Source organism: Mobula hypostoma, chromosome 2 (assembly GCF_963921235.1).
Source record: "Mobula hypostoma chromosome 2, sMobHyp1.1, whole genome shotgun sequence".
In the NCBI taxonomy this organism is placed as follows: domain Eukaryota; kingdom Metazoa; phylum Chordata; class Chondrichthyes; order Myliobatiformes; family Myliobatidae; genus Mobula; species Mobula hypostoma.
The window spans coordinates 228658659-228671856 of NC_086098.1; the positions used below are offsets into that span (position 1 = coordinate 228658659).

General features: G+C 39.2%; 1 protein-coding gene across 2 annotated transcripts in view; it reads right to left on the reverse strand.

Annotated features, from left to right (window-relative positions):
• pdrg1 (p53 and DNA-damage regulated 1) overlaps positions 1-13198 on the reverse strand; it is a 65680-nt gene continuing 52482 nt past the window's right edge. The window contains exons 2-5 of one of the 2 annotated variants that reach the window (XM_063041606.1): positions 11852-11924; positions 8366-8440; positions 3256-3336; positions 1-898 (exon numbers count right to left, since the gene is read on the reverse strand). In XM_063041606.1, coding sequence (XP_062897676.1) covers positions 816-898; positions 3256-3336; positions 8366-8440; positions 11852-11924 — 312 coding nt within the window. In that variant the 3' untranslated portion in view covers positions 1-815. The remainder of the gene's footprint in view (positions 899-3255; positions 3337-8365; positions 8441-11851; positions 11925-13198) is intronic. The other variant, XM_063041607.1, reaches the window with a different exon arrangement.

Consider the following 13198-nt stretch of genomic DNA (forward strand, 5'->3'; position numbering starts at 1 on the left):
AATAAATCAAAATTAGCAGAAGTTAATTTATTTCATTTAAAAATAAAACAAATGAAAGGTAAGACGTGTCATTTTAAAACCAAATGAATTTGCTTATGTAAGGCATCAGCTTTTGCACCACTGGCTGTTTAAGATTTTTTTAAAACAATGTTCACATTTCGTAAACTGCCAGAGATTGAACATTTATTCTGCAAGTTACTCAAACAATAATGTGAGTCTTAGGCACATGTAAAAAAAATTCTATAAAGTGAAGATGCTTTCAAAAATAATGGACCGAATAGTTTCTACATATCAAAAAAATACTAAAGAGCAGGATAACCATTAGGTATATATTTAGAGGAAGCGAGACTATCACTAGTGTATCATCAAGACAAATATTTAATAAAACAAAAACACTTATTAGCCGAGATCAGCAAAGTCAATACAGCACAGGATCTGCATGATTCACAGCCAGACCAACAAAACAGGAAGGCAAATGATTGGCATGCCAATGCAAACAAGAGCACAACAAAATAATGAAAAAGATACATTAATATTTTTATTTTTAAAAATTCATTTTACAAGCAGTGAACTATGAGGACAAGTTAACATTTGTACAGGGTCCAAACAAGATCTAGTTTATAAATGCACAGCTAAATGGATGGTCAGTAAATTATAATATTTTCCAAGTCACAATCCCAAGGGGGCCAATTGCTGTGAACATTGAACTCAGATTCCACCAGCAATTTTTTCACCATCTTGCAGTTGTGCCTCTGCTGTTCATGGTTTCCTCCAACACACAGCATAATGTCATTTTCAAAGTCAACCTTGCACTCTCAGTTTTTCAGGACCTTTGTAACGGCCTGCATTTCTTCATGGGTTAATGGAGTCAGATCAAAGCCTTTGAGTTCAGATTTTCCTAGGATGAGAATCAAGTAACAAGTATCAGTATGAACAAGAAAAAAACTACATTCTTCCCCTCTCCCTTCAATACAAACATAATTATCACCACAAATAAAACATGATTTGATTCTCCAAAGATTCTGTTAAACAATGCACTTTAAATTCAAGTAGAATTTCACCAGTTCAATTGATTCCAACCAGAAATAAAACACGGAGCAATTTAGATTTACATACACTTTTTTAAATGAAGGAAAGCACCTCAAAAGTTCAATGGGACTTTTGGCAAATAGTAACAAGTAAGAGATACTTGGACTGGCAAACTAAGGGAGAGAAATTAAGGAAACACAGAAGTGCAGAGACTGAAGCTCAGAGAATAGTAGAAATGTTACAGATTAAGGACAAGTCCATGAAGATACTGAAAAAAAAAGCAAGGATGAAGAGAATTTGAAATTGAAGTCTTGTACGATTAGGAGCCAATGTAGTTGGCAAGAAGAGATATCCAGTGATTAAAATGTAATCCAACCATACACCATGAGCTTCCACTTGGAATTCAATACTCAGTTTTTGTCACCTTATTACAACAGTGGTAAGAGAGCAGAGGTGAGCAAGACATTCCCAATCAAGAACTAAAGAAAAATCATGGACTAAATGAAGTGAGCAGCACTTCATTGTGATCCAGTTAAAAAATATATAGCAATACACTTAACATGGTCAACCACAGATGGTAAATCTACAATTCTGGTTAAGGGAAGGACTTTACAAAAGGTATAAAGTAATGAAAAGTTAATTAATGTAATCTTTGGATACTTATTCAAATTAAACCAGGGAAATTATTCAATGAAAATGTAAAATTAAAGGAGATACTGCAAAAATACTGCAATCTAAATTGCATTTGAATAATATGCCTGGAAAGGTTTTAGAAGCCAGAACTTTGGAAATATTTAATCATTAATTGGAAATATTTTATGTAACAAGTTGTGAAGTTCAACAGATTATTTAAAAAGAAAACTTCCAGAATTTAAAGAAATACAGAATATGGCGTATTAAATGACCCTTACCCCAAATAGTCAAAGGACTTGTATGGAGTGCATAATCAGGCCAGGAAAGTGAAAAGAGGACTTTGGTCAGAATCTATTCTTTACTTAAATGCAACCACAACAACTCCAGGGACCCCCAGTTTCAAAGTGGCCATGTGTGAAGTACTGCAGTTGGAGCTGGAATGCAGCCGTAGTGAGGATTATCTTTTCCATGCAACGACCTTTGTTGAATTCTATACCAAAGTAATACATGTGACTCCAGCTACTAAATTTCACCAACTTACACAATATTTCTACAATGTTTACTTTGCCTTTTTTGACAAAAGTCATAGGCTGAAAGTAAGTTCCATGTTCTATCCCTCAGAAAGACCAAGTATTTTGCGTACAATTTACTGCAATGAAGTGTGAGGAACTTAACACGCAAGCAATCATTGTATTTTCTCACCTTCAAACATTATGGAAATGAAAGCTGAATGAATTGGTTTAGGTGACTGCTGAATGCGGGGGTGGGGGGGGTGAGGGGCTTAAAAAAGATTTTAAAGGAACGTTGAAATCACAGCATCTGACTGGATCACTGGTACAAAAGCACAACCACCAAAACATCTCCCTGTCAAAAGGCTTGGTGATGTGAAGCTTGTTCCATCAAGTTCAAGCTGGAGATAAAGATGTTACTAAAAATGGATTGGCACATACTGAATATTGAATTGAAATGTGACTGTTCATTCAAAATAATCAGATGGTAGATTATTCAGTGAAAAGTAACAAATATATTACTGATCAATGGGTGACAGAACACTTAGTGATATTGCCTCAAAGCTCCAACCTGATCTCCAGTGCTGTGTGTAGTATTTCTCCAAATACCCTGGTTTCTTTCCAAATCCATAAGGTTTCTATTAATTATCCTTATTGTGGATAAATGGAAAAAATAATACAAAAAAGGAGAGTGAATGTGCATGTGAGACAGACCATAAACAGGCCTAGTGAATACAAGGAGGGGACAATTGGACTAATGGGATGGCTCAGTTATGAACTAACAGATAAATACTGTATGTATTTACATATAGAAAAGGTGTGATAATATCTGTTTGCTCATCAAACATCTTCCTCTGTCTTCTAGTACAGGAGGATTCTGCTTGCATTGTTGTTTGTGGAAGAGAGTTCCAAAGCATCATGGGCCTCAGAGAGGACAATTTAAAATGACCAATCCCTTGTTTTTTTTGTGACCCATAAATCTACACTCCTTATTTAGAACCAGCACATTTTACAAGTTTGAAATGATTGATAAGGGCCAGACGCCTTATAAATACAGGAATTGAATTTTTATAAATAAAGTCACCTTGCGCTTCATTTAAACGATTAACTTTCACTTTCAACTGCTTATTAAGCTTACGTATTTCTTCATCCAACTGCTCTTGATCTGGGGAAAAAAAGAACAAGTTATATTGGGGCTAAATCAAGTAAACATTAATTAGCGAATGGTAATTTGTGTTACTGATGTTTACAGAACTTGGCTGCCAGATTTCTACATTTGTGCACCAGATCACCCACTACACCCTACTGCACACAAGTCACCCAGTCCAATGGGACTCTGGAGCTCTGGAGTGTGCATGTTCAAGTAAAGTCTCCTTTCACATTTCTGGTAAGAGCATTCCTTCCCTCTCATGAATTTTGTTAAGGAAAAGTGTCCATAACAAATCAACCAACTGTTCCGTTGTTTAAAAAAGGATTGAAAAGTAATCTGGGAAATTATAGGCCAGTAAATTTAACATCGGTAGTAGGTAAGTTATTGGAGGGAGTACTAAGAGACAGAATCTACAAGCATTTGCATAGACAGGGACTTATTAGGGAGAGTCAACATGGCTTTGTGCGTGGTAGGTCATGTTTGACCAATCTATTGGAGTTTTTCGAGGAGGTTACCAGGAAAGTGGATATTGTCTACATGGATTTCAGTAAGGCCTTTGATAAGGTCCCGCATGGGTGGTTAGTTAGGAAAATTCAGTCACTAGGTATACATGGAGAGGTGGTAAATTGGATTAGACATTGGTTCAATGGAAGAAGCCAAAGAGTGGTGGTAGAGAATTGCTTCTCCGAGTGGAGGCCTGTGACTAGTGGTGTGCCACAGGGATCAGTGCTGGGTCCATTGTTATTTGTCATCTATATCAATGATCTGGATGATAATGTGGTAAATTGGATCAGAAAATTTGCTGGTGATACAAAGATTGGAGGTGTAGTAGACAGTGAGGAAGGTTTTCAGAGCTTGCAGAGGGACTTGGACCAGCTGGAAAAATGGGCTGAAAAATGGCAGATGGAGTTTAATACAGACAAGTGTGAGGTATTGCATGTTGGAAGGACAAACCAAGGTAGAACATACAGGGTTAATGGTAAGGCACTGAGGAGTGCAGTGGAACAGAGGGATCTGGGAATACAGAAACAAAATTCCCTAAAAGTGGTGTCACAGGTAGATAGGGTCATACAGAGAGCTTTTGGTACATTGGCCTTTATTAATCAAAGTATTGAGTATAAGAGCTGGACTGTTATCATGGGGTTGTATAAGGCATTGATGAGGCCGAATCTGGAGTATTGCGTTCAGTTTTGGTCACCAAATTACAGGAAGGATATAAATAAGGTTGAAAGGGTGCAAAGAAGGTTTACAAGGATGTTGCCGGGACTTGAGAAACTCAGTTACAGAGAAAAGTTGAATAGGTTAGGACTTTATTCCCTGGAGCGTAGAAGAATGAGGGGAGATTTGATAGAGGTATATAAAATTATGATGGGTATTGATAGAGTGAATGCAAGCAGGCTTTTTCCACTGAGGCAAGGGGAGAAAAAAACCACAGGACATGGGTTAAGGGTGAGGGGGGAAAAGTTTAAAGGGAACATTAGGGGAGGCTTCTTCACACAGAGAGTGGTAGGAGTATGGAATGAGCTGCCAGACGAGGTGGTAAATGCGGGTTCTTTTTTAACATTTAAGAATAAATTGGACAGATACATGGATGGGAGCTGTATGGAGGGATATGGTCCGTGTGCAGGTCAGTGGGACTAGGCAGAAAATGGTTCGGCACAGCCAGGAAGGGCTAAAAGGCCTGTTTCCGTGCTGTAGTTTCTATGATGACTTTCCACTGTCATAGCAGATAAACCTGTTGCTTTCACCAATGATAACAATTTGCATCCAAAGATAGGAGACCTGTGAATACAAAAACTAGCAGCAGGGTAGTCCACTTGACCCTTTGAGCCTCCTCAGCCATATATCAAAATCATGCTTCATCTTCTGCCTCAGTGCTATTTCCATGTACTGTACCAGCCCATGTTCCTCAATACCCTCAGTATCCAGAAATCTATTAATCACAGTTTTCAAATATCACAATGGCTAAACCACCACTTCCCATCACTGACTGAACAAATTCTCCTTGTCCCAGTGCTACTGGTAATTTGTACTACCACTTTATCTAAGGCTATGGCCCCTGGTTCTGGACTCATCCACACATGCATCTTTTCTGCATTTACTGTGATAAGTCCTGCAAGGATTTTGAAAACTTCCATCAAACTCGTTCTTCTAAACTCTGAAGGGATACACACCTAGTTTACTCACTCTCTTCATATTGGCAAGCCCATCATCTCTTGGAACTATCCAATGAATTTTTTCTTCATTCTCTCTACATCAACAACACTTTTTTTTATTTGAGGAGACCCAAACTCTACAGTATTCTAGGTGGTCTCAGCATAACCACAGCCCGCCAAGTACTAAAGACCTGAGCAGATAAACTGACTGGAATGTTCACTGTATTTTTAATCACTTGCTTCAACTTCAAAAGTACCCACCAGCTTCAGGCAGGCTTCAATTATACCAGTGTCAAAGAAGAACGTGGTAATCTGCCTTAATGACTATCGTCCAGTATCGCTTACATCCACTGTGATGAAGTGCATTGAGAGGTTGGTGATGAAACATATGAACTCCTGCCTGAGAAGCAACTTGGATCTGCTTCAATTTGCCTACCAGCAGAACAGCGTCCACAGCAGATGCCATTTCATTGGCTCTTCACTCAACCCTGACACATCTGGTTCTTAAAATTGCATACATCAGGATGCTCCTTATTGTCTACAGATCAGCATTCAACACTATCATTCCCTCAAAATTAATCATCAAGCTTCAAGACCTTGGCCTCAATATCTCCTTGTGCAATTGAATCCTCGATTTCCTCACTTGCAGACCCCAGTCAGTTCAAACTGGCAACATCTCCTCCAAAACCTCCATCAGCACAGATGCACCACAAGGCTCTGTGCTTAGCCCTACTGGCTTTATACTTATGAATGTGAGGCTAAGCACATCTCCAAAGCCGTATTTACATTTGCTGATGACACCACTGTTGTTGGCCGAATTAAAGATGGTGATGAAGTAGCATATAGGAGGGATATTGAAAATCTGGCCTACTGATGCCACAACGACATCCTCTTACTCAATGTCAGCAAGACTAAGAAGCTGATTATTGACTTCAGGAGGAGGAAACCAGAGGTCCATGAGCCAGTCCTCATCAGGAAATCAGAGGTGGAGAGGATCACCAAGTTTAAACCCCTCTGTGTTATCATTTCAGAGGGTCTCTCCCGGGCCGAGGACAAAGAAAGGACAGCACTTCCCCTACTTCCTGAGAAGTTTGCAAGGATTCGGCATAACATCTAAAACTTTGACAAAATTCTATAGACATATGGTAGAGAGTTTATTGACTGGCTACATCACAGCTTGGAATGGAAAAACCAATGCCCTTAAATCAAAAACTCTACAAAATGTAGTGGGTATGACCCAGTCCATTACGGGTAAAGCCCTCCCTACCACGAAGCACATCTACATGGAGCACAGTAGCAGGAAAATAGCATCGTCATCAAGGACCTCAACACCCAGGCCATGCTATCTTCTTGCTACTACCATCAGGAAAGTGGTACAGGAGCTCAGAACTCACACGACCAGTTCAGGAACAGTTATTATCCCTCAACCATCTTGAGCCACTTTCTTCAATTTCATTCCCTCATTCACTGAACTGGTCCCACAACCACTTTCAAGGACTCTTCATCCCATGTTCTCGAAATCTATTGCTCATTTTTTTTTCTCTTGCACATTGGTTGTCTGTCCATCCTGTTGGGTTGCGTCTTTCATGATTTGTGTTTCTTGGATTTACTGAGTACGTCCGCAAGAAAACAAATCTCAGTGTTGTATATGGTAACATATCTGTACTTTGATAAGAAATTTACTTTGAACTTGAACTTTGAGGGCAACTTTACCTCACATTATAAAATACACTGGCTTCCTTCCTCCACCTTCATACCAACTTTTAAGTAACATGTGAAGGTCACCTAGGACCCTTTGAAAACCAACATTACCCAGTCTCTTAACATTTGCAAAATACTCTGCTTATCTGTTTTGTAAACCAGCATAGATAATCCCATTTTCCCACATTATCGTGTGTAAGAATTCTCATCAGTCCCTAGATTTATGGATTTCAACCATTGTGGGAAATTCCACAGAACAGAGCTGATACTTCTAGAGAAACAATTTGGTAACATTATTCTTAGTGTTATAATCCATTCCATCCCCAGATACATGGTACTAGCACAAGCCTTACCCCTTGCCCCTTGTTTTCAATTGCAAAGACATAAACTGAATTACTTTATCTTCTCAAATAACAAAGCAGATAAAAGGTGACCGAATAATTAGGTGTAAAAAAAATTGTATTTTGAATACTATTGCCAAAGCAAAGCAAAAACATTACATGAAGTCTAACCCACACCTTTACTTGCATGGCTCTCCAGATTGGGATTTATCTCTCCTTCTCACTCAAAATATACTGCAATTCATAATAAACACCTAGGTTTGTATTACACTATCATTTACATTGTTGTCTTCAGCGTAGATGTTGTGTGATCCTGAATCTCCGGAGGGGAAGGCCCCGAATCCTCGGCTTTGCTTGTTGCTCGGCGGCCAGGGCGGAGTCGAAGCACTCGGCAGAGATAGCGCTCGGTGTCGGAGGCTCGAAGTTTTCGGATGGACTCAGAGTCGGCTGGGGTCAGGTGCTTCCAATGCATCGACAGTTGTCGGTGCCTGGAGGTTTATGGCAGAGAGAGTCTCTCCCTTCTGCCGCCTGCTATCAGGGACTATCAGGAGTCGACAGGAACTCTGAGACTTTTTTTTTACCGCTCCTATGGTCTGTTCTTTATCAAATGATGATATTGCTTTGCACTGCTGTAACTATATGTTATAGTTATGTGGTCTTGTCAGTGTTAGTCTTTGGTTTGTCCTTTTTTTTGGGATATCACTCTGGAGGAACACTGTATCATTTCTTAATGTTCTTAATGCATGCATTTCTAAATGACAATAAACGAGGACTGAGTGTCCTCACAATCTAATCTAATCTAATATTTTAAATGCAGATACCACTTAAACTGTGTACAACACTTACCTTTCTGAATCATGTCCTTGGTCCTAGACTTGGAGAATTTGATAAACATGTTTCCAAAACAAACCATCACATTACCTGAAGAAATACAAGAACAAAACAACAACCTGTTATCAACTAAGGTGATCAATGAGTTTCGATGATCAGATGTGCAAACCTTTTTTTTAAAACTAGAAATGTGAAACAGAGGTCAGACTCCAAGTGAAGAACATGACACTGCAAGATGTATATCTTTGGTGCTGGTCACTAATAAGTTAGCAGATCTCAGCCATGACACCAGTACTTGTGCTACAGTTAACATTATTGCCCCAAATAATCCAGCCAGACTTATTAATTGGGAGTGTTACACAGTGCCCCTTATTGGAATTGCACATTGTAAACAACACTGGCTTGACCCTTAGAGTTTAGTAGCATATTGACACATGTTTAAAAAAAGAGAACACTGGAATTAAAAATGTATTTCTGTTAATTGATGTATTTTCGAAAGCAGGCTGCTGTCATTTGGCTCTTCACTTTTCAATAAGACTGAGGCTTATCTATGGGAAACTGGCCATTGATAACTCCTGGGATAATTTAATCCAAGTTCCCAACAATACAGCAAAAGGAACACTGCATGGTGAAGGACATCCTAGAAAAGACTAACATACAGATCACCCCGGGCACAAGTATAACACACAAGTGGAAATGCTGTCTTGAGTTTCAGGAAAAAAAATGAAATAGGCACAATTACATTGGACACTAAATCAACTTTTAATAACAATGTCTATCCATGGCCTCCTCCGCTGTTGTGATGAGGCCACACTCAGGTTGGAGGAACACCACCTTATATTCCCACTGGGTAGCCTCCAACTTGATGGCATAAACATCGATTTCCAAAACTTCCAGTAATACGCTAACCCAAACCCTCCTTCACCATTCCCCATTCCCCTTTTCCCTCTCTCACCTCATCTCCTTGCTTGTCCATCGCCTCTATCCAGTGCTCCTCCCCCCTTTTCCTTCTTCCATGGCCTTCTATCAGACTCCCCCTTCTCCAGCCCCGTGTCTTTCACCAATCAACTTCCCAGCTTTTCACCTCATCCCTCCCCCTTCAGGTTTCTCTCTCTCTCTTTCTCCCCACCTTTTAAATCTACTCATCTTTTTTTCCCTCCAGTCCCGTTGAAAGGTCTCGGCCTAAAACGTCAACTGTACTGTAGATGTTGTCTGGCCTGCTGAGTTCCTCCAGCATTTTGCGTGTGTTGCTTGGATTTCCAGCATCTGCAGATTTTCTCTTGCTTTCAATTACAAAAATGTTTCGAACATTACGACTGACTTTCTGAACAATCTTGCTATAAAGAGAAATGGTGGCTCTTCTCCCTGGACCCGAAGAAGTTAAGTGATTTGAAGGGAGTGTTCAGAATATCAATCAGTGGTTTTGAAGGTCAAAAGGATCATTCATGAGAAGAGTGGGATTTTAGGTGTCTTGGAAAAAGAACTAGAAGCAGAACAGGAAAACAAATATCACTGAAATAACTCAGCAAGTCAGGCAGCAGCTGGAGAGAGAAGGAATACCAAAATCAACATTTTATTGCAAACAAAAAAATTAAACCTAAGGAATACATGTTCCTATAAGAGACCGAGTATGCAATCAGGCACTGTCCCAGTTAGGATCTGTTAGCATTCGACATTGAAGCAGAAATAACACTACAGATGCCAACTGCTTTCATGTAAAGTGTTTGTTTGCCCCAAACAGTGAATGTGCACAAGATTAGCCTTGATCATATTCTAATGCAGTGAGAAGCTGCAGTTCTAACTGAGTAACCATCAAACAAAAGGGATGATAAACATCTGTTGATGATTCAGGAACTGACAAGACAGCAGCTTCCAGATTTATTCACTCTCAGAGTTAAAAGCAGAGGCATTTTTGTAGCATCAAAACCAGGAAATACACAAAGCACATAGAGAAGGCATAGTCTGAGATGCCATTGGCATAATGACTCTGACATCACCCAGGAAGGGAACAGGTAGTATCATATCAAGGCCTATTCTATCAGATGTTGATCTTCAATATGCTGACAATTACTTGTATAAAACCACAATCACTGGACTTGAAATATTAAACTTTAAGTATTGCTCTACATCTCCATCTAATGGAGAACCATCAATGATAATAGCATCGGCATAGTTCTATGCAGCCTAATTGGTATTGCATTCATAGAGGCAGAAATATAAATCACAGAAATGGCCCTTCAGCCCTTCAAGCCTGCATCAAACATTGACCACTATTTTTTTAAACACTAATACTAAGTAATCCCATTTTTTAAATTCTCCCCACATTTTCGTAAACTCCCCCCAGACTCTACCACTCACTAGGGTAGAGAATTAATCTACACAGTTTTGGAATGTAGGAAGAAACCCAGGCAGAATGTTCAAATTCTGCACAGACATCACTGTAAATCAGGTTTGTACAAAGATCTCTCAAAGGTTCATTTATTATCATAGTATACAACTATGAAATTTTTCTTCTCCAGATAGCCACAAAACTAAGAAAAAAAAAGAAAGGCAGCATGGTCAACCCCAAATTCCCCTTACCCTCCCAAAAAAAACGAACAAAAAAGGAACAGGTACATCGACCCCAAATCCCCCTCCCCCACACACAAAATACGAGAAAGATCAGGTGAAAAGCAGAGAATACAAAAAGAAAACACAAGACTAAAAAAAAAAGTCCACAGTCCAAGTCCACATCCAAAACGCAGAAAACCTGAGCAACACGCTCCCTCTCCGTAGCACAGAAATCTCACCAGCGATAAAAGCAGGCAGCCACCGATTAAAGCAATGAGGGAGATTGAATCCATGAACAACGGAAGCTTTAGTCAGTGTAATGGGGTCAAACATTGACACGCAGCCTTCTCGCCACAAAATTCGTGCAAGCTCCCTCTGCCTCCCGAATCCTCTCGGAGACTGTAGAGCGCTGTAACACCCAAGAAATCTCCAAAATCTCAGGCTCCAACAGTTCCAAAAACACATTAAGATGAAAAACAAAGACATAAAAGTAGTAAAATATGTGGTTTCATGATCTATCCAGATGTCGACTGAAGCAGCCTGTACACAGATGCCATCTTGACTGGATCTCTAGTGTTTATGAGGCAGGAGCTCTATTAACTATAGCACTATCTTCCTAACATAACCTCTAGTTATGTTATACAATTTTATCATAACCTCATATCTTGTGTTTTGTAGGAATAATAACCTGTGTGTCTTTTTATCTATCCTGTTGACCTACCATGTGATCTTTAAATGATCTGTAGACATACACTCCAAGGGCACTTTGTTCTTCCACTCCTTTCATTATCCTCTTGTTCACAGACTCTTTCTTTGCCTTGTTACACCTCCCCAAATACATTACCTGATGATTCTCTGTGTTAAAGTGCATTTGGCATTTTATTGCCTCACAGCCCTAGCTATCTATTTAATAGCTATTATTTATTTAATAGTTGCCAAAGGTATTCATACCCGATTCGCTGCTATTTTGTAACGCCCTCAGCGCTTCACGGTTCCGATTTCTCTTTCCATCCAGACTAATTATCTGAAATTTAGTAGATAAGAAAATGTTCAAGACAACTCTAATACCACAGGATTTTAATATAGATAATTTCAGAAATGAATTATTAAAAAGATTTTAAAAACTTAGAATTTCCCACCTCTGCATTAAACATTAACTCGTGGATTTGCAAAGATCACAAATAGACAAGAAGCAATCAATTGAATTACCATAGAACGTGAGAATTACAAAACTGAGATAAAAGATCCACTTTCTACCAGCCAGTTATTGCAGAATGCAATGATAAACAATGTTGTTGAGTGATCAATTGTCATCAATAAATCTATCAAAGACAGGAGCAACTCGTACTATAGCACCTTGGTACATACAGTATGGCAGGATCTCTGCTGATTTCAGTTCAACCTTCAATACCATCACCCCTGAGCTGCTGCTGCTGCTTCTTCATCAACAAAGAGACTCAGCAGAGGATGTACAGTACTTCTTGCAGCAGTTGGTGAAGTTAATTGACGGGTATTACAGCAACAACCTTGCATTCAATGTCAGCAAGACTGAAGAGCTAATTGTGGACTTCAGCAAGGGTAAGATGAGGGAACACAAATCAATCCTCAAAAGAGGGATCAGTAGTGGAGAGAGTGAGCAATTTCAAGTTCCTGGGTGTCAATATCTCTGAGGACCTAACCTGAGTGCAACTTATTGATGCGCTACAAAGAAGGCAAGACAGCAGCTATATTTCATTAGGAGTTTTAGGAGATTTGGTTTGTCAACTAATACACTCAAAAGGCTTCTACAAATGTACCACAGACAGCATTCTGACTGGTTGCATCACTAACTGGTATGGGGGGGGGAGGGTTACTGTAAAAGATCTAAGAAATTTGCAGAAACTTGTAAAATTAGTCAGCTCTATCATGGGTACCAGCCTCTGTAATATCCAAGACATCTTCAAGGAGTGGTGCCTTAGCTCAGTGACCTAGGGACAGCTTCTTCCCCTCTGCCATCTGATTTTTAAATGGACATTGAACACATGAACTCTACCTCACTACTTTTTTTTATTTGTGTTATTTTGCACTTCTAATTTTAACTTTACTATTTAATGGACATATATATACTTAATGTTTTAACTGAGTTTTTTTGTTTTTTTTCTATATTTATCATGAATTTTATTGCACTGCTGTCATACGGTTAACAAATTTCACAACACATGCCTGCAGTGATATTAAATCTGATTTTGATTTCACATCCCCTTTTTGTTGCCCTACAGTCCTCTACAGCCAATGAAGTACTTCTGAAGCTTAATTAAC